The sequence below is a fragment of the Dendrobates tinctorius genome, unplaced genomic scaffold (assembly GCF_039654945.1).
Source record: "Dendrobates tinctorius isolate UK_male_01 unplaced genomic scaffold, ASM3965494v1 ptg000046l, whole genome shotgun sequence".
NCBI classification, from domain to species: domain Eukaryota; kingdom Metazoa; phylum Chordata; class Amphibia; order Anura; family Dendrobatidae; genus Dendrobates; species Dendrobates tinctorius.
In genome coordinates, this window is record NW_027361714.1 from 65399753 (window position 1) to 65420117 (window position 20365).

At 44.0% G+C, this 20365-nt stretch overlaps 1 protein-coding gene across 3 annotated transcripts in view; it reads left to right on the plus strand.

Moving 5' to 3' along the window:
• LOC141089507 (amine sulfotransferase-like) overlaps nucleotides 1-20365 on the plus strand; it is a 315569-nt gene that overhangs the window by 275976 nt on the left and 19228 nt on the right. Inside the window, exon 7 of one of the 3 annotated variants that reach the window (XM_073575966.1) lies at nucleotides 6253-6284. The exons of the other annotated variants lie outside the window; for them this stretch is intronic. Coding sequence (XP_073432067.1) covers nucleotides 6253-6284 — 32 coding nt within the window. The remainder of the gene's footprint in view (nucleotides 1-6252; nucleotides 6285-20365) is intronic. 3 annotated transcript variants of the gene reach the window in all.

The window sequence follows — 20365 nt, forward strand, 5'->3', positions numbered from 1 at the left end:
TGTCATCATAACAAGCCCCAAAGGGAAAAGTCCAGGACCAGATGGATACTCTACTGAGTATTATAAAATTTTCAAAGAGGAACTCTCCCCATACTTGTTGAAATACTTCAATAGTATAACTAGAACCAATACATTTAAAACAGAAGCACTCTCAGCCCATATTGCTCTTATCCCGAAAGAGGGTAAGGACCCAACCCTTTGTGGCAGCTATAGGCCGATCTCGTTGATCAACAATGATATCAAGTTGTATGCAAGGATTTTGGCCAAAAGGGTACAGAACCTCTTGCCGGATTTGATCAATCTCGACCAGGTGGGCTTTGTAGGGGGTAGAGAGGCCAAAGATAATATTATTAAAACCCTGAACATAATCCACTTCACAAAATGCAAAAATATTCAAACCGCTCTTCTTTCAACTGATGCCGAAAAGGCTTTTGACCGAATTGACTGGGAGTATATGGAAAAAACATTATTGAAGTTTGGCTTTCCTGATTCCTTTATATGGAAAATCCTTGCTCTATATTCCCATCCAACAGCCCGATTGAAAAATCAGAAAAGTTAAATATTAATGTCAACCAAGAAGATTGGACCCTCTTATCTAATAAATCTCCATTCAGAAATAATTGCTCTCATATTACATATTTAGGGACCAAGATAAATAGCTCCATTTCCTCCCTATATAATCTTAATTTTACACCTCTAATTCGTAGCCTGGAGCGAGACGTTTCCACATGGAGGGATCTGCCTATTTCTTGGTTTGGCAGAAATAATATTACGAAAATGATCACTCTACCCATAATACTTTACTTCCTCCAAGTGTTACCTATCAATATTCCACAATCCTTTTTTCAAAAAATTAAAACTCTAGTCTCCAAATTTATTTGGCAAAACAAAAGCAGTAGGATCAAACACTCAACATTAATAAAAAGGGAATGCAAAGGAGGGTTGGGTTTACCTGATTTTGAGAAATATAGACACGCCTCACATATGGCCAGAATAAGGGAAACAAGAATTTCTCCCCCTAGGAAATTATGGGTCGACATCGAACTTAATCTTTTAAATAAGAATATTGCCCACTATCTCTGGCCAACACCATACAATAAATTTAAATATTGTGAGATTGAGAACCCTTTAACTAAACTCTCAATATCTATTTGGAACAGAACTAATAAAAAATATAACTTTGTTCCTAGTATTTGCACATATACGCCATTATTACACTTGATTCCGAATAGATACAGAGCCATTAAAAATAAAATCAAAAATCTAGAGACTCTCCCTTAAATACATATCGGCCATTTTATTCAAAAAAATAGTATCGTCTCTACAAGTGAGCTCAGGACCATATTTAGAGGTGTTGCAATGTCAGAGATAGAGTTTGAAATTATAAGAGAAACAATTAGGTAATTGAGTTCTAACATCTCCAATAACTTCACTGAAATATAATCATGATATCTTTTTTGACTTTAAAACGAATAAAAAAATTATCTAAAAGCTATAAACTACTATGTGATACGACAGAACCTCCTAACTTCATTAGCAAATAGGAGAAAGATCTAAATATATCATTATCACCAGAGGAAATTTCTAGACTCTGGAAAGAGATCCACTCCATTTCCCCCTCAATAAGATACAAAGAGCTAAATTATAAGATTATTTCTTGTTGGTATAAAACCCCAGATACCCTCTCTAGAATTGACAAATCTTACTCTTCTTATTGTTGGAGATGCAATTTAATGCCAGGTACACCTGCCTATATATGGTATGAATGCACCAAAATTATACCCTTCTGGGAATTGATATATAGTCACATAAAGAAAGTCTTTCAAACAATACTCCGTCTGACATCTAAACAGGTCCGTCCTGGGCTCAAATGTGTAAGTGACTATACTGTGAGCTCTCACTTACTTAACGCAGCTAAAATCCTCATCACTAGGCATTGGAAGGATACTGACCCACCCTCCCTAGCAGAATGGGTGAACGAGGCTAACAATATATGCTCCCTTGAAAAAATTTGACTGGCTCACCGCAAACAAGACAATTTAAATGAAAGCTGGCACCAATGGTTTATTTATCAAAACAATGTTAAGCTTTAAAGGAAAGAATTTTAATGCAATATACCATTTATGCTTTATATGAATATATATGCTCTTTTTTTTTGCATTTGTGAATCTAAAGATAGAGGGTTTCATCCAATGGGACTACCAACCCCATCCCTTCCGTTCTTACCTAATTCCATGTTTCCCCTTCCCCTCTCTTTCCCTATCTCTTTCTGAACCCCTTCAGTAAAATTTTGAATGTTGATTATACTGAATTGTATTCTTATAATATCTCTGTAACAACATTCTTAAATAAAGAATTTATAAAAAAAAAAGTCAGTAACATAATTATTACAGTGCGTGTGTAGCTTACTGTACATGTTTTTCATTAATGAATAGTTTTCTGAAAAAAATGGTGTGAGATCCCCTAACATTTTTTTTAACCTGCAGAGGGAAAACTAACAGTTAGGGGCTGATGTTTAAATCCTGGGAAGGGGGTAATACCCATATAGCTTCCCAGGCTATTAATATCAGCTCACAGTTGTATACTTAGCATTTACTGGTTATTAAAATGGGGCACCCTGTGTCATGGGTTTACTGCGACAAAGAGGAGCCAGAAGACCGCAATTTCTGATTACTCCTACACTGATTAAAAGCACTTCACCTTCTTTATTGTAAGGGTTCCAATGGATTGTGATGAATAAGAAAATGCTCACACAAGAATTGAATTTACTAAATTGATTTACTATATAAAGTGATAAGATCAAATAATAAACAATATAAAACTACATATGCATTAATCAGAAACAGGCATTATTCATACATTACATTATTCAGATAGTCTCGTCTCAGTGTCCTCTCTGGTCTGTCACATCTCTTTCTCTGTGTCTCTCTTTACTGTACTATTTTTTGATACTTTTGCTCTCTACAGCAGATAGCTGGGAGATTAAATTGCATGCTGTGTAGACAGTAGTGGAATTTCCCATAAGTGCACTGAACATAGTGAACAATGGGGCTTTGTATGATGCGGGGGCACCATCTATGAACTTATTCTTCATCAATACTGTCAATATTGCAGCATCTGGTCCCTTCCAGTCCTCAACAACAGCAAAATGATCATTCAGATCAGGCAAAGGATTGCGAGTTAAGCCACCTATACCTGCGATTTCTCTCAATCTCTGAACTCCATCTGGAAGAGTCTCCCATCGTGTCTGTGGTATTAATTCCATGGGAGAGTCATACACTTGTGCCATAGAATCCCTCACCAAATGCAGCAAAGAGAAAGTCTCTGTAGTGTCCCTTGCACGTCTCAATTTTAGACGCACCATAGGATCAATACAAATACTACAAAGTCCTATTACCTCAAGACGGTTCAAGATTATAGTATCGGCTTCCTGATCCCATAATCTGAGAATCCATGCTAACAAAGGTTCTCCTGCTTGCTGCCTGTACCTGGTAGCTAATTCTGATAATTCTCCTGCTGTATAATTCCTAGTTTCTTCGGTCATTGAAGCTTCTGCTCCTGTAGTTGCGTTTCCTGCATCCATCCTATCTCCACTACGCTGTGTGACTTCTCTCCTAGTTTTAGTAGTCACAATTGGTCTGGCTTGCTTTTCTTCCTCATCTGTCTCACAGCCATCCCATTCTAGCAAATCTGACCATTTCTCACGTGCAATCATGGTTCTAATCTGTGCAGTACAAATATCTGACACTGGCCGCTGTCTCCTCCTGCGCCTATTCTTATTCACATTTTTCATTACATAAGCTTCCAAATTCCTTTGCATATTGTCATGCTGTTTCATTTGTTCTCTCAAGGCTGATTGCAAGCTAATCCTTTGCTCTAAAACTGTATGCAGCTCTAAACGCAAATTGTCTATCTCCTCCTGTAATCTTTGGGACACTTGCACACAGATCCATCCAACGGCTGCTGCAGCTTTCTGCTCTTTTGCATCATACCTTGAGAGATCAAATTTGCCAGCCACATCCTGAGGATTTGATAACCGCTGTCCCTCCATATATTTGTTACATTCCTGTGCCATTGGGGTCCACTTTCCTGGTAACACCCATTCTGGCAAAGATCTGACACTACTCTCAACTGCTTTCCTACTCTTAACAAACTTATTCAATTTTGCTAACATTTTTATTCAAAACAATCCCACTTCTGACTCCAATTTGTATTGTAAGGGTTCCAATGGATTGTAATGAATAAGAAAATGCTCACACAAGAATTGAATTTACTAAATTGATTTACTATATAAATGATAAGATTAAAATATAAATAATATAAAACTATAAATACATATGCATTAATCAGAAACAGGCATTATTCATACGTTACATTATTCAGATAGTCTCATCTCCGTGTCCTCTCTGGTCTGTCACATCTCTTTCTCTGTGTGTCTCTCTCTCTCTCTCTGCGCATCTACCCTCCTTTTATCCCCCCCAAAAACATCCAAATGTATCTTAGTTAAAAGGCTTTGATCTATCCTTGAATGCTAATGAGAAAGTCTCCTGACCAGATAACATCCTTGGGAAATGTTTACACACCCAATCTAATTATGGCAAGGAAGGTCCTTTGTTGGTAGATAAGTGTAAGCCAGTTATTTGCTCTGCTTGGACAATTTGACCATCTGGTTGAAACAAGTTTCAATGACCTTGTAGGAAGGTTCAAAGAGCTATATATATATATTATAACTGATTGAAACTATATCAATAGTTGGTATTAATTAATTGGAGTGTTGAAACCAATAAAAATAAATCATAGTATACCCCTTCTTATTAAATGGTGTACATTTCTTTTCTTTAGGTTAATCTGCTCAGTTGAAAGCTCCTTGAGTGTTAAAGCTCTCTGATTTGCATGGTTATACACTCCAATATCCTATATAATCTGGGTCCTGGCTAATACTCATTGTCAGAGTAGCTTATGCTGCATGGCTGGTGGTTGTTGGTGGTTGTTATTGGATACGGAGTTTGTTGGATTTATCTGTCACTATTGCTAGGTTTTGAGTGTGTGATAATTCCCTTTCTTCTCCAACTTTGGTTTAACCCCATCCTCCACTCTCCAGTGCATTTCTACATTATGTTGTCTGAGTGAGTATATTGGTATGTTTGGTATTTTTCGTTATCCCTGTTTGTATTACCTTGTAAGGCTGGTTTCACATTAGCGCATTTTCAGCGCGCGCATGGCCGGGGGTAGCTCCGCCCCCGAGCCAGCTCTCTGCCCGGCGTGCCCGCCCCTTGCTTGTAGCGCCGCCTACTAGCGGACAGCGGCGCCTGCGATCGGCGCACCCTATCTTTAGCATAGGGTGCGCAGATCGTGCGCAGGCCGTGCGCTAGTTGCGCTTTGACCTGCGCTGCGCACTTTTGACGGTGCGCCGTGCGCGCCAAAATCCGAAAAGTTTGATTTTGGCGCGCACGGCGCACCGTCAAAAGTGCGCAGCACAGGTCAAAGCGCAACTAGCGCACGGCCTGCGCACGATCTGCGCACCCTATGCTAAAGATAGGGTGCGCCGATCGCAGGCGCCGCTGTCCGCTAGTAGGCGGCGCTACAAGCAAGGGGCGGGCACGCCGGGCAGAGAGCCGGCTCGGGGGCGGAGCTACCCCCGGCCGTGCGTGCGCTGAAAATGCGCTAATGTGAAACCAGCCTTAGTCTGATTGGAGTATTATGGCACACTACTACTCACTCCCCTCTTCCCTGGGTAGGGGAAGAGTACAGACTGTGATCAGACTCAGGAGCTAAGGTACATGGCCCCGATACCTTCACCATCAGAAGTAATCCATGGAACTGGGCAAGCTAGGGCACCCCTGACGTTCGGAACAGGAAACGAGCCCTAGGTCCAGGAACACCTGACAACAGAGTCGTGACACCCGGACAAAAAAACTACGTGGGTCCCCCCTAAAATTAATAACCAGCAAAAACTAGGCAGACAGCTGCGGGCTGATACTAATAGGCTAGGAAGGGGTCATGGATATTGGCCCCCTCCCAGACTAAAAACAACAGCTCTCAGCTGCCCCAGAAATGGCACATTTTATGGATCTGGCACTTAGCTTTTGCTCTTCCTATTTGCCCTATGGTGGTGGCAAGTGGGGTGATAGGGTTAAGGTGAGGAATTTGTTTTTTTTTAACTCTTTTACAGGGGATATGGGCATCGGTGAATTATCTTCACGTAGGGAACAGGTGAGGGTTATGTTGATTTTTCATTTTTATTTTTTACAGGGGACATGGTCTTCAATGGATTGGGGGTAAAGGTGAGTATAAATGGTTTTATCATTTTAAATGGGCTGATGCCTCTTGTCACATGCCCCGTCCTGAGTAACACGGCCAGCAGGCCGGTAACTAATACAACAGGATGCGGCACGTGTAATTGTCCTATGTGACGCGGCCCGCAGGCCGGTAACTAATACAATAAGACAAGGGAATACGGAAAACCTGGGTAACAATAACAATGGTGGCCCTGCGATAGGGAACGGGGACGTGGAGACCTCCTGCACTCCCCTGAGTCAGTGTCTCTACCCTCCTAACGTTCCCTAGGCCGGTTCCACACCGGGTGCTGATCAGGAACCTTAAATTCCTGACTTGCCCTGCACCTAAACCCTCACTAGGGAATTGGTCGGTGTGGAAGCTAATCCCACCACTGCACTAAACACACATAAGGAAAAGTGACAAAACAGGGGAACACCACTTAGCTTTGCTCTGTTGCTTATGCTCCCAGCAACAGAGCTCACCACCTGCGTGCATCTTTTCCTCCACCGTGTCCAACATTTGGGAGCAATGTCTAGCAATGGAGTCCAGCACCTGAGTGCAGCTGTCCAGCCACGGAGTCCAGCATCTGAGTGCAGCTCTACACCATAGCTGCCACTCCACCAAGCTTTGCAAGAAATCTTCACTGGCACCAACAGCTGCCACTGCACCATGCCTTACATGAACTCCTCGCTGACACCATAGCTGCCACTCCAGGGCTCTGAGTTGTCCTGGACTCTTCTCAGCACCATAGTGCAGCCTTGGAGCAAACAGAGTCCACCACCTGCGTGCAGCTGTCCAGAAACAGAGTCCAGCAAATGAGTCCAGCTTTTCTGCCAAAGGGTCCAACATTTTGAGTCCAGCTTTCAGCAACCGAGTCCAGCATCCTGAGTGCAGCTCTACACCATAGCTGCCACTCCACCAAGCAATGCCAGCCCTCCTTGCAGACACCATAGCTGACACTCCAGCACTCTGACTGAGCTGCCGTGACACTCCTTCAGCTCCATTCTTTACCCAGGCTTGCTTGCAAATGAGGAACTATCACCAACAGTGATTAACACACCTGATACTCTTTTATAGAGCAATCACACCTGTTATATAATCATGTGCACAAACTAAGGTAACCAGAGTGCAATGACCCTAATTGCCACCGGGGGGGGAAAACTACAACAGAAATCACCACAGTGCAATTACCCTAATGGCCACCAGGGGCAAAACCACCTTTGGCACATAGCCAAAGGAAAAAAAAGGTTACTTTGTGCATTTAATCTGTCAGATCCACCCTGGATCATGACAGTACCCTCCCCTTAATGAGGGGCCTCTGGCCCTCAAGACCACTCCTCATCAGGGCATCACCTACAGCGGAGACACCTAGATCCAGAGTTCACCCCAACCACTACCTGCACTTCAGGTTTATGACAAACGCACCGCTGGTATTGGCAAAGTATGTTTTGGAGGCACCACTCATCTCCAAAGCATCGACCTGGGGAATGAGTTATGTATGTGTATGTTCGGTATGAGCTGGTAAGACTCCACAACACACTTCCAAGATGTTTTTTGGTGGCCACCCATACATGCTCATTCACACACAGGTCCAGACCTGAACGTTTATTGCCACACATTCGTTTGTCATATTTAGGTGAACTCATTCTGGAATCAACAACAGAGGCATCCCCCTGTGTCACCAGACTCACACCCCCGCACTCCACCAAGGGGTACACCACCCCCCAACCCCTTACACCATGAGGTCTGCGCCTCCATGGTTGGCTAACGGCGAGAGCTGAGACATGCCCCTACTCTCCTGCAACACACCTGCTGCACACACTGGAGAGGAAGGGGGCTGGGATATGGAGGAAAAATACACTCCCTGGTCACTGGGCAGCTTCTTTGGTGGTATGGAAGATTTGGCGTAGACCCCACGGACTATCACACCAGTCTGCTCACTACCGGGATGTAACCCCTTCACCTCGGGGAACCCCAGACAGCACAATGGGGACCAACTCCACCTGTCTGGGTACGTCCACCTGTATGAGCAAGTCTTGCTCCCCAGCAGCGACTCTAGGGGGCTTCTTTGCCAGCCACTATTTGATTTTCCAGTTGAGTCAAACGGGAGGCCCTAGACCCTGATAATTGCTGCTGAACTGCTTCAACACCATGCAGCTCCTCACTCACCTCAGTGAGGCCCAGCAGCAATTGCTCACAGGACTCCACATGGCCAAGGCTCACCAGAAAAATTAAAGGTTGGTGATAATGTCACATGCCGGGTCCTGAGTGACACGGCCAGCAGGCCGGTAACTAATACAACAGGACGCGGCACATGTAATTGTCCTGTGATGCGGCCCGCAGGCCGGTAGCTAATACAATAAGACAAGGAAATAGGGAAAACCTGTGTAACAATAACAATGGTGGCCCTGCAATAGGGAACGGGGATGTGGAGACCTCCTGCACTCCCCTGAGTCAGTGTCTCTACACTCCTAATGTTCCCTAGGCCGGTTCCGCACTGGGCGCCGATCAGGAACCTAAAAACCCTGACTCGCCCTGCACCTAAACCCTCATTAGGGAATTGGTTGGTGTGGAAACTAATCCCACCACTGCACTAAACACACATAAGGAACAGTGACAAAACAGGGGAACACCACTTAGCTTTGCTCTGTTGCTTACGCTCCCAGCAACAGAGCCCACCACCTGCGTGCATCTTTTCCTCCACCGTGTCCAACATCTGGGTGCAATGTCCAGCAACGGAGTCCAGCATCTGAGTGCAGCTTCCAGCAAAAGATTCCAGCAACTGAGTGCAGCTCTTCCCCATAGCTGTCACTCCACCAAGCTTTGCAAGAAATCTTCACTGACACCAATAGCTGCCACTCCACCATGCTTTACACGAACTCCTCGCTGACACCATAGCTGCCACTCCAGGACTCTGGTGCTGAGAAGAGTCCAGGACAACTCAGTCAGAGTCCTGGAGCGGCCGCTGTTGTGAGCTCATTTTCTCGTTCACCTTTGAGGTCCGATAAAACTCCCTCTGCTGGTGAAAGGAGGTGGTGAAACTGATTTGGATGGGAGAAACCTGTCACCTGAACAGGTGGATTGCGATTGTACATCCGGAATCTCTGAGTGGATATAAGGCAGCCGACGCCCTGTAGGGTTGCTGGTGATTTCTCTGCTCTGAGCTCTGGCCTCCAGTTCAGTTCCTGTCTTCTAAAGCTAAGTTTTGCTCTGTTATTGTTCCATGAGATTTTGTCTGATTTGCTTAGTTTTGTGTTCTGCCAGCCCCGGCTGGGGCTCTGCTGAATTTCCATTTTTGTCCCTGATCGGTTAAATCTCTTTTGCTCTGTCTTCAGAATATATCGGAGTGCTGATATAGGGATTTTGAAGTCTAGTGACTTCAGGGCCATTTTTCCTATCAGACGTGTTGGGACATTTTTGGTAGGGTTTTTGCGGATTGCAGCCAGCATCTTTTCTGTCCTTTCCTATCTAGTTAGTTGGGCCCCATCATTTGCTCTGCCTGTCTTTCTGTGTTTGTGTTTTCATCTGTTTTCACCGACAATACATGTTGGGGGCTATCTATTGCTATGGGGTCTGCTCTGGGGCAGTTTAGATTTCCCCTTTCTTTCTTTAGGCTTATTTAGTTCTCCGGCTGTGAAGAGGCATCTAGGACCACCGTAGGAACGCTCCACGGCTACTGTTAGTTGTTGTGAATAGGATCAGGGGTCTGCAATCCGTTAGCTACCAACCTCTCCGGTTTTCTGGACTTAGCTTGCATTTTTGTTTTTGCCTCCTCCAGTGACTCATTCATAACAGGCAGCTATGGTGTCAGCGAGGAGTTCGTGTAAAGCATGGTGGAGTGGCAGCTATTGGTGTCAGTGAAGATTTCTTGCAAAGCTTGGTGGAGTGGCAGCTATGGTGTAGAGCTGCACTCAGTTGCTGTAATCTTTTGCTGGAAGTTGCACTCAGATGCTGGACTCTGTTTGCTCCAAGTCTGCACTATGGTGCTGAGAAGAGTCCAGGACAACTCAGTCATAGTGCAGCCTTGGAGCAAACAGAGTCCACCACCTGCGTGCAGCTGTCCAGAAACAGAGTCCAGCAAATGAGTCCAGCTTTTCTGCCAAATAGTCCAACATTTTGAGTCCAGCTTTCAGCAACCGAGTCCAGCATCCTGAGTGCAGCTCTACACCATAGCTGCCACTCCACCAAGCAATGCCAGCCCTCCTTGCAGCCACCATAGCTGACACTCCACCAATCTATGCCAGCCCTCCTTGCAGACACCATAGCTGCTACTGCAGCACTCTGACTGGGCTGCCGTGACTCTCCTTCAGCTCCATTATTTACCCAGGCTTCCTTGCAAATGAGGAACTATCACCAACAGTGATTAACACACCTGATACTCTTTTATAGAGCATTCACACCTGTTACATAATCACGTGCACAAACTAAGGTAACCAGAGTGCAATTACCCTAATGGCCACCGGGGGGAAAACTACAACTGAAATCACCACAGTGCAATGACCCTAATGGCCACCGGGGGCAAAACCACCTTTGGCACACAGCCAAAGGGGAAAAAAAAGGATACTTTGTGCATTTAATCTGTCAGATCCACCCTGAATCATGACACCTCTACATTACTAACTTCTGGGCTTGATGTGATCTGACTATACAAAGGTGACATTAACCTCAATCCTAAAACCCCACTTTGCCACCTCCAAAGGGAAAGTGGGAAGAGCTCAGCTAAGTGCCAGATTTGGGGCATCTTATGAATGCACGATTTCTGAGATAGCTGAGAGCTGATGTTTTTAGTCTGGTAGGGTGCAAATATCCATAGCCCCTTTCTAACCTATTAATATCAGCCCACTACTGTCTGCCTAGCCTTTACTGATTATTAATTATATGGGGCACCCCACGTCATTTTTTTCAGGGTCCCCCATTTTAATAATCAGTAAAGGCTAAGTATACAGCTGTGAGCTGATATTAATAGCCTTGAAAGCCACGTGGGTATTACCCCCTTCCCAGGCTATAAATATCTGTCTGTATGCTGAGGTACAGAAGTTTTGTGAAACTAGTCCAGAGTGACAACTGACCTCACCTACTGCAAACTTCAGGAGTCCATTGGTACCTCTACCCATTATAGAGGTACCTTTTGAGTGGATTACTATCGATCTGGTAGGGCCAATAGTAAAATCCGCCCATGGCCACCAACATATATTAGTGGTATGCAACCCAGGTTTTGCTCCTGATGTCATGATCAGGAACAAAAAACTGAAGTAGCAAAAAGAGATATTTTCAGTTATAAAACATGATATTTATTTAGTAATAATATAAGAACTCTTAAAATTTCAGGAATAGATGCTAGAATGTAGAGTTATAGGTAGTAGAATAATTATAAATAGCAGCAAGGTATACAATGTTACTTTTTATCAATAGTACAGACCATGTACCACAATTCATAGCATAGATTATAAATGATAATTAACCCAATAATCTCTAAAGTGCAAATGCATGTAAAAAAAAAGTGTGCAAAAAAACAAAATGTTTCTAAAGTGCTAATGCATATAAAAAGGGGTACAATAAACCAAAAAGATTTAAAGTGCTTAATACTGGTCAAACACTAATTGAATTCAGGAATATCCTGATCAAATCAAATGGACAAGTGTCAAAAGGGAGACACAAAGTGCAATTTTAGTTACTGACTGCTAGATGGCACAACTATATCTAATATATAAAGCTCAATGTGTGTGTGTGTGTGTGTGTGTGTGTATGTATGTATGTACAGGATTGGCATCCGCACCGTCGCAGCTACAGCCACAAAATTTGGCACAGTCACACGTCTGGACCCCGAGAACGTCATAGGCTACGTTGTGAGGCAAAATTTTAACCCCGCGCATTCCAATTCACCAAGCAATTTTGCCCCTATCTACATAATGGGGGGAAAAGTGTATGTATTGGCATCTGCACCGTCATAGCTACAGCCACAAAATTTTGCACAGTCACTTTCTGATAACAAAAACCCTGAAGTCATTAGATTTCAATTCCCTACACTAGACTTCAATTCCCTATATCAGCACTCTGGTATATTCTGAAGACAGAACAAAAAGAGACCAATCTGATCAGGGACAAAAAGCAAACTGGCAAAAACAGAGACATAAGAATGGAAATTCAGCACAGCCCCAGCAGGGGCTGGCTGACCACAAAAACTGAGTAAACAAGACCAAATCTCATGTGAAAATATAGCAGAGCACACTTAGCTTGAGAAGGAAGGAACAGAACTGGAAACCAGAACCTCAGGGCAGGAAAAAATCACCAGCACAAAATTAGGGAGTCGGCTGTCTTAAATCCAGTCAGAGACTCCTGATGTCCACTTACAGTCCTCCTCCTCCTCAGGTGGCAGGTCTCTGCCATTTAGATCAGCTTCATTACCTATTGTTACCACTAGAGGGAGCCCGGATGGAGAACTCACGACTCCTCTGTCAACACATCCAGCTCCACCACCCTTGCCAGAAGCCAGAGGTAAACCAGAAAATGAGTTCACAACAGCCCAGTATCACACAGGATAGGAATAGATACACAGTTCAGCAGTCAGTATCACACAGGAGAGGATTAGACACATGGCTCAGCAGGCAGTATCACACAGGATAGGATTAGATAAACAGCTCAGCAATTAGATACACAGCTCAGCAGTCAGTATCACACAGGAGAGGATTAGACACATGGCTCAGCAGGCAGTATCACACAGGATAGGAGTAGATAAACAGCTCAGCAATTAGATACACAGCTCAGCAGTCAGTATCACACAGGAGAGGATTAGACACATGGCTCAGCAGGCAGTATCACACAGGATAGGATTAGATACACAGCTCAGCAGTCAGTATCACACAGGATAGGAATAGATACGATACACGGCTCAGCAGACAGTATCACACAGGATAGGATTAGATACGCATCTCAGCACACAATATCGCACAGAATAGTATTAGATACATGGCTCAGCAGACAGTATCACACAGAATAGTATTAGATACACAGCTCAGGAGTCAGTATTACACAGAATAGGATTAGATGCACGTTTTTTATGTGCAATGTAATCATTATAATTTGTTATAACTAACCACAGTTGGTTACTATGCCCAGGCAACGCCGGGCTCTTCAGCTAGTCATTTTTATAAAATGCATGTGCATGAACCATAGGCTGGGGTCATACTAGCTTATGGCATCTGATGCGAGAGCATCGGATGCGATATGCTAATGACTCTCTCGGCTCCTGCTCTGCTGCAAGCGGGAGCCAAGTGTCATGCTACTGTGCTCCAATCCTTTCACACAGAGAGGATCGGAGGAGGCAAAGAAGCTAATTTCTCCATCTCCTCCATTGCCGGGGTCGGCGTATATCGTACAGCACTCGGAAGATATCCAAGTGATTTGCGCTGTGTAACTCACACCCATAGACTTATATGGGTGCGAGTGAGCCGAGACTCGGACGAGTGTCGGTGCAAATAGAAGAAGCATGCTGCGATTGTTCTCGCGTGCCGATTTGGCATGAGAAAATAATCACAGATATGATCTGCCCCATAGATTAACACAGGTCTGAGTGCTATACGATGTTTTCTCACAAAGCACACGTCCGTGTTATACGCTACTGTGACCCCGGTCATAGAAAAAGACTAGAGGTATTCTATGTTTTCCACTTTTTCAACCATGGCTCTACACAGAGTTACAGAGTTTACTGCCTGCTATATTATAACATATATACACTGCTCAAAAAAATAAAGGGAACACTTAAACAACAGAATAGAACTCCAAGTAAATCAAACTTCTGTGAAATCAAACTGTCCACTTAGGAAGCAACACTGATTGACAATCAATTTCACATGCTGTTGTGCAAATGGATTAGACAACAGATGGAAATTATTGGCAGTTATCAAGACACACTCAATAAAGGAGTGGTTCTGCAGGTGGGGACCACAGACCACATCTCAATACCAATGCTTTCTGGCTGATGTTTTGGTCACTTTTGAATGTTGGTTGTGCTTTCACACTCATGATAGCATGAGACGGACTCTACAACCCACACAAGTTGGTCAGGTAGTGCAGCTCATCCAGGATGGCACATCAATGTGAGCTGAGGCAAGAAGGTTTGCTGTGTCTGTCAGCATAGTGTCCAGAGGCTAGAGGCGCTACCATTAGACAGGCCAGTACACCAGGAGACGTGGAGGGGGTCGTAGGAGGGCAACAACCCAGCAGCAGAACCGCTACCTCCACCTTTGTGCAAGGAGGAACACTGCCAGAGCCCTGCAAAATGACCTCCAGCAGGCCACAAATGTGCATGTGTCTGCACAAAAAAAGGATTCCATGAGGATGGTCTGAGGGCCCAACGTCCACAGATAGGGGTTGTGCTCACAGCTCAACACCATGCAGGATGCTTGGCATTTGCCACAGAACACCAGGATTGGCATATTGGCCACTGGCGCCCTGTGCTCTTCAGAGATGAAAGCAGGTTCACACTGAGCACATGTGACAGATGTGACAGAGTCTGGAGATGCTGTGGAGAGTGATCTGCTGCCTGCAACATCCTTCAGCATGACTAGTTTGGCAGTGGGTCAGTAATGGTGTGGGGTGGCATTTCTTTGGAGGGCCGCACAGCCCTCCATGCGCTCGCCAGAGGTAGCCTGACTGCCATTAGGTATCGAGATGAGATCCTCAGACCCCTTGTGAGACCATATGCTGGTGCGGTTGGCCCTGGGTTCCTCCTAATGCAGGACAATGGCAGACCTCATGTGGCTGGAGTGTGTCAGCAGTTCCTGCAAGATGAAGGCATTGAAGCTATGGACTGGCCCGCCCATTCCCCAGACCTGAATCTGATTGAACACATCTGGGACATCATGTCTCACTCCATCCACCAACGTCACGTTGCACCACAGACTGTCCAGGAGTTGGTGGAAGCTTTAATCCAGGTCTGGAAGGAGATCCCTCAGGAGACCATCAACCGCCTCATCAGGAGCATGTCCAGGTGTTGTAGGGAGATCATACAGGCATGTGGAGGCCACACACACTACTGATCATCTTTTCCTTGTCATGAGGCATTTCCACTGAAGTGGGATCAGCCTGTAATTTGATTTTCCACTTTGATTTTGAGTATCATTCTAAATCCAGACCTTCATGGGATATTAATTTTGATTTACATTGATAATTGTTATGTTTTATTGTTCTGAACACATTAACTATGCAATGAATAAAAATTTGCAACTGGAATATTTAATTCAGAGATACCTAGATGTGGTATTTTAGTGTTCCCTTTACTTTTTTTTTGAGCAGTGTGTGTATATATGGTATTTTAGTGTTCCCATTACTTTTTTGAGCAGTACGTATGTGTATATATATATATATATATATATATATATATATATACTGTGTGTATGTGTATATATATATATATATATATATATATATATAACGTCTTAGTGCCGTTCATCTGTTACTCTTTTGGATGCATTTCCTGCTATATTGCCTGCCATAGGCAGATGTATATGCATATACTGCATGTGCATAAATCATAGAAAAAAAATATATTTCTTCTTTTAAAGGCAATCAAAATTGTGGTAAAATACAGGATCTCCTCACTATAAGATATACTAAATATTACATTATAATTGCAATATATGCATACATCTGCCTATGGCAGACAATATAGCAGGAGATAAACTCTGTGTAGAGCCATGGTTGAAAAAGTGGGGATAAGAAAACATAGAATACCTTGAGTCTCCTGCAATATGTAGTTAATGTGAAGCTATAGCCTCCTGGCCCCGACGTGCGCGTTTTGCCCTGCTGCTTCAGGGGGGCGTAACGCCATAAACAGATGTATGTGCAACAGCCATGGTATTGGGCCATTCCGTTCACTGTTATCCATCCCCACGCAGTGTCCACAGCCGATTGAATAACCACAGACAACAGGTCTCTGGGATAACAGCTGCTTTACTTCAGCAGAACAGGGAGATATAACATGGAATAGCGGTAACAGTTCGCGTGGGGAATCCACGGCCAATACAGTTTAGGATTGGATTCTGAGACAGAATTGAGGTTCTGGAGCTTTAACCCCTTTCTGACATCAGACGTACTATCCCGTCCATGGGACCCGGGCCCCTATGCCCATGGACGGGATAGTACGTCTACCGCGATCAGCAGTGCCCACGTGGTGAGCGCCGCTGATCGCGGACCGCCCCGACACGTTAACCCCATGCACACCACGATCAAACATGATCGCGGTGTACCGGGGGTTAAAGGGAAGCATCGGCAGGGAGGGGGCTCCCTCCGTGCTTCCCTGAGCCCCCCACGGCAGCGCAATGTGCCGCGCTGCTGTGGGGGACTCCTTTCCTGCAGGCCCCCGAATCCAAGATGGCGACGGGGGCCTTCGGGGGCCTGCAGGAAGCTGGCTTCCTCAGTGCCTGCAAAGCGCAGGCATGAGGAAGCCTTCTGCACTGCCTGTGACAGATTGCTGATCTGTCACAGTGATCTGTGATGTGACAGATCAGCGATCTGGCACAGGACAGTGATGTCCCACCTGGGACTATTTAATAAAGTTAAAAAAAAATTTAAAAAAAGTGTTAAAATAAATTTTAAAAAATCGCCAAATAAATTAGAAAAAAAAAATATTCCCCCAAATAAATCCATTTTTTGGAAATAAAAAAAAAAAAAACAATAAAAGTACACATATTAGGTATCGCCGCGTCCGTAACGACCCGCCCTATAAAACTGTCCCATTAGTTAACCCCTTTAGCGAACCCCTTAAAAAATAAAAATAAAAAACGAAGCAAAAAATAATGATTTATTATCATACCGCCAAACAAAAAGTGTAATAACGCGCGATCAAAAAGACGCATATAAATATCCATGGTACCGCTGAAAATGTCATCTTGTCCCGCAAAAAACGAGCTGCCACACAGCATCATCAGCAAAAAAATAAAAAAGTTATAGCTCGCAGAATAAAGCGATGCAAAAATAATTATTTTTTATATAAAATAGTTTTCATTGCATAAAACCGACAAAACATAAAAAACCTAAATAAGGTATTGCTGTAACCGTACTGACCCGAAGAATAAAACTGCTTTATCAATTTTATCGCACGCGGAACGGTGTAAACGCACCCCCCCAAAAGAAATTCATGAAACGCTGGTTTTTGTTCATTCTGCGTCCCAAAAATCGGAATAAAAAGCGATCAAAAAATGTCACGTGCCCGAAAATGGTACCAATAAAAACGACAACTCGTCCCGCAAAAAATAAGACCTCACATGACTCGGTGGGTCAAAATACGGAAAAATTATAGCTCTCAATATGTGGTGATGCAAAAACTATTTTTACAATAAAAAGCGTATTTTAGCATGCGACAGCTGGCAAATATAAAAACCGCCATAAATAGTAAATCAAACCCCCCGTTATCACCCCCTTAGTTAGGGAAAAATACTAAAATAAAAAAAATGTATTTATTTCCATTTTTCCGTTAGGGTTAGGGTTAGGGCTAGGGCTAGGGTTAGGGTTAGGGCTAGGGTTAGGGCTAGGGTTAGGGCTAGGGTTAGGGCTAGGGCTAGGGTTAGGGTTAGGGCTGAGATTAGGGTTAGGGGTGTGTTGGGGTTCGGGTTGGAGTTAGAATTGGGGGTTTCCACTGTTTGGGCACATCAGGGGCTCTCCAAATGCAACATGGTGTCTGATCTCAATTCCAGCCAATTCTGAGTTGAAAAAGTCAAATGGTGCTCCTTCCCTTCCAAGCTCTGCCATGCGCCCAAACAGTGTTTTACCCCCACATGTAGGGTATCAGCCTACTCAGGTCAAATTGCAAAACAATTTTTGGGGTCCAATTTCTCCTGTTACCCTTAGGAAAATAAAAAATTGGGGGCAAAAATATCATTTTTGTGGAAAAAAATGATTTTTTTATTTTCACGTCCGAGCGTTATAAGCTTCTGTGAAGCACTTGGGGGTTCAAAGTGCTCACCACACATCTAGATAAGTTCCGTGGGGGGTCTAGTGTCCAAAATGGGGTCACTTGTGGGGAGTTTCAATAGTTTAGGTACATCAGAGGCTCTCCAAACGCACATGACACACGCAGACCATTCCATCAAAGTCTGCATTCCAAAACGTCACTACTTCCCTTCCGAGCCCCGACGTGTGCCCATACAGTAGTTTTCTCCCACATATGGGGCGTCAGCGTACTCAGGACAAATTGGACAACAACTTTTGGGGTTCAATTTCTCCTGTTACCCTTGAGAAAATAAATAAATTGGGGACTAATTGATCATGTTTGTGGAAAAAATACGATTTTTTTATTTTCATGCCCTGGCATTATAAACTTCTGTGAAGCCTTTGGGGGTTCAAAGTGCTCACCACACATCTATATAAGTTCCTTAGGGGGTCTTGTTTTCAAAATGGGGTCATTTGTGGGGGGTTTCCACTGTTTAGGTACATTAGGGGCTCTCCAAAGGCAACATGACACCCGTAGACCATTCCATCAAAGTCTGCATTCCAAAACGTCACTACTTCCCTTCCGAGCCCCGACGTGTGCCCATACAGTAGTTTTCTCCCACATATGGGGTATCAGCATACTCAGGACAAATTGGACAACAAGCTTTGGGGTCCAATTTCTCCTGGTACCCTTGGGAAAATAAAAAAATGGTGACTAAAAGATCATGTTTGTGGAAAAAATACGAATTTTTTATTTTCACGCCTGGGCGTTATAAACTTCTGTGAAGCACTGGGGGGTTCAAAGTGCTCACCACACATCTAGATAAGTTCCTTGGGGGGTCTAATTTACAAAATGGTGTCATTTGTGGGGGGTTTCCACTGTTTAGGTACATCAGGGGTTTTCCAATCGCGACATGGTGTCCGATCTCAATTCCAGCCAAAAACGTCAAATGGCGCTGCTTCCCTTCCGAGCTCTGCCATGCGCCAAAATAGTGGTTTACCTCCACATGTGGGGTAGCAGCGTACTCAGGACAAATTGCACAATAACTTTTAGGGTCCTGTTACCCTTGGAAAAATAAGAATTGAGGGTGAAAAGATCATTTTTGTGGAAAAAATATGATTTTTTAATTGTACAGCTTTATGTTATAAACTTCTGTGAAGCCCTTGGGGGTTCAAAGTTCTCACCACACATCTAGATAAGTTCCTTAGGGGGTCTAGTTTCCAAAATGGTGTCATTTGTGGAGGGTTTCCACTGTTTTGGTACATCAGTAGTTTTCCAATCGCGACATGGTGTCCGATCTCAATTCCAGCCAAAAACGTCAAATGGCGCTGCTTCCCTTCCGAGCTCTGCCATGCGCCCAAATAATGGTTTACCCCCACATGTGGGGTATCAGCGTACTCAGGACAAATTGCACAATAACTTTTAGGGTCCTGTTACACTTGGAAAAATAAGAATTGAGGGTGAAAAGATCATTTCTGTGGAAAAAATATGATTTTTTAATTGTACGGCTGTATGTTATAAACTTCTGTGAAGCCCTTGGGGGTTCAAAGTTCTCACCACACATCTAGATAAGTTCCTTAGGGGGTCTAATTTCCAAAATGGGGTCACTTGTAGGGGGTTTCCACTGTTTTGGTACATCAGGGGTTTTCCAATCGCGACATGATGTCCGATCTCAATTCCAGCCAAAAACGTCAAATGGCGCTGCTTCCCTTCCGAGCTCTGCCATGCGCCCAAATAGTGGTTTACCCCCAAATGTGGGGTATCAGCGTACTCAGGACAAATTGCACAATAACTTTTAGGGTCCTGTTACCCTTGGGAAAATAAAAATTGGGGTGAAAAGATCATTTTTGTGGAAAAAATATGATTTTTTAATTGTACCGCTGTACGTTATAAACTTCTGTAAAGCCCTTGTGGGTTCAAAGTTCTCACCACATATCTAGATAAGTTCCTGGGGGGTCTAGTTTCCAAAATGGGGTCACTTGTAGGGGGTTTCCACTGTTTAGGTACATCAGGGACTCTCCAAACGTGATATGGCGTCCGATCTGAATTCCAGCCAATTTTGCATTGAAAAAGTCAAACGGCGCTCCTTCCATTCTGAGCTCTGCCATGCGCCGAAACAGTCGTTCCCCCCACATGTAAGGTATCAGCGTACTCAGG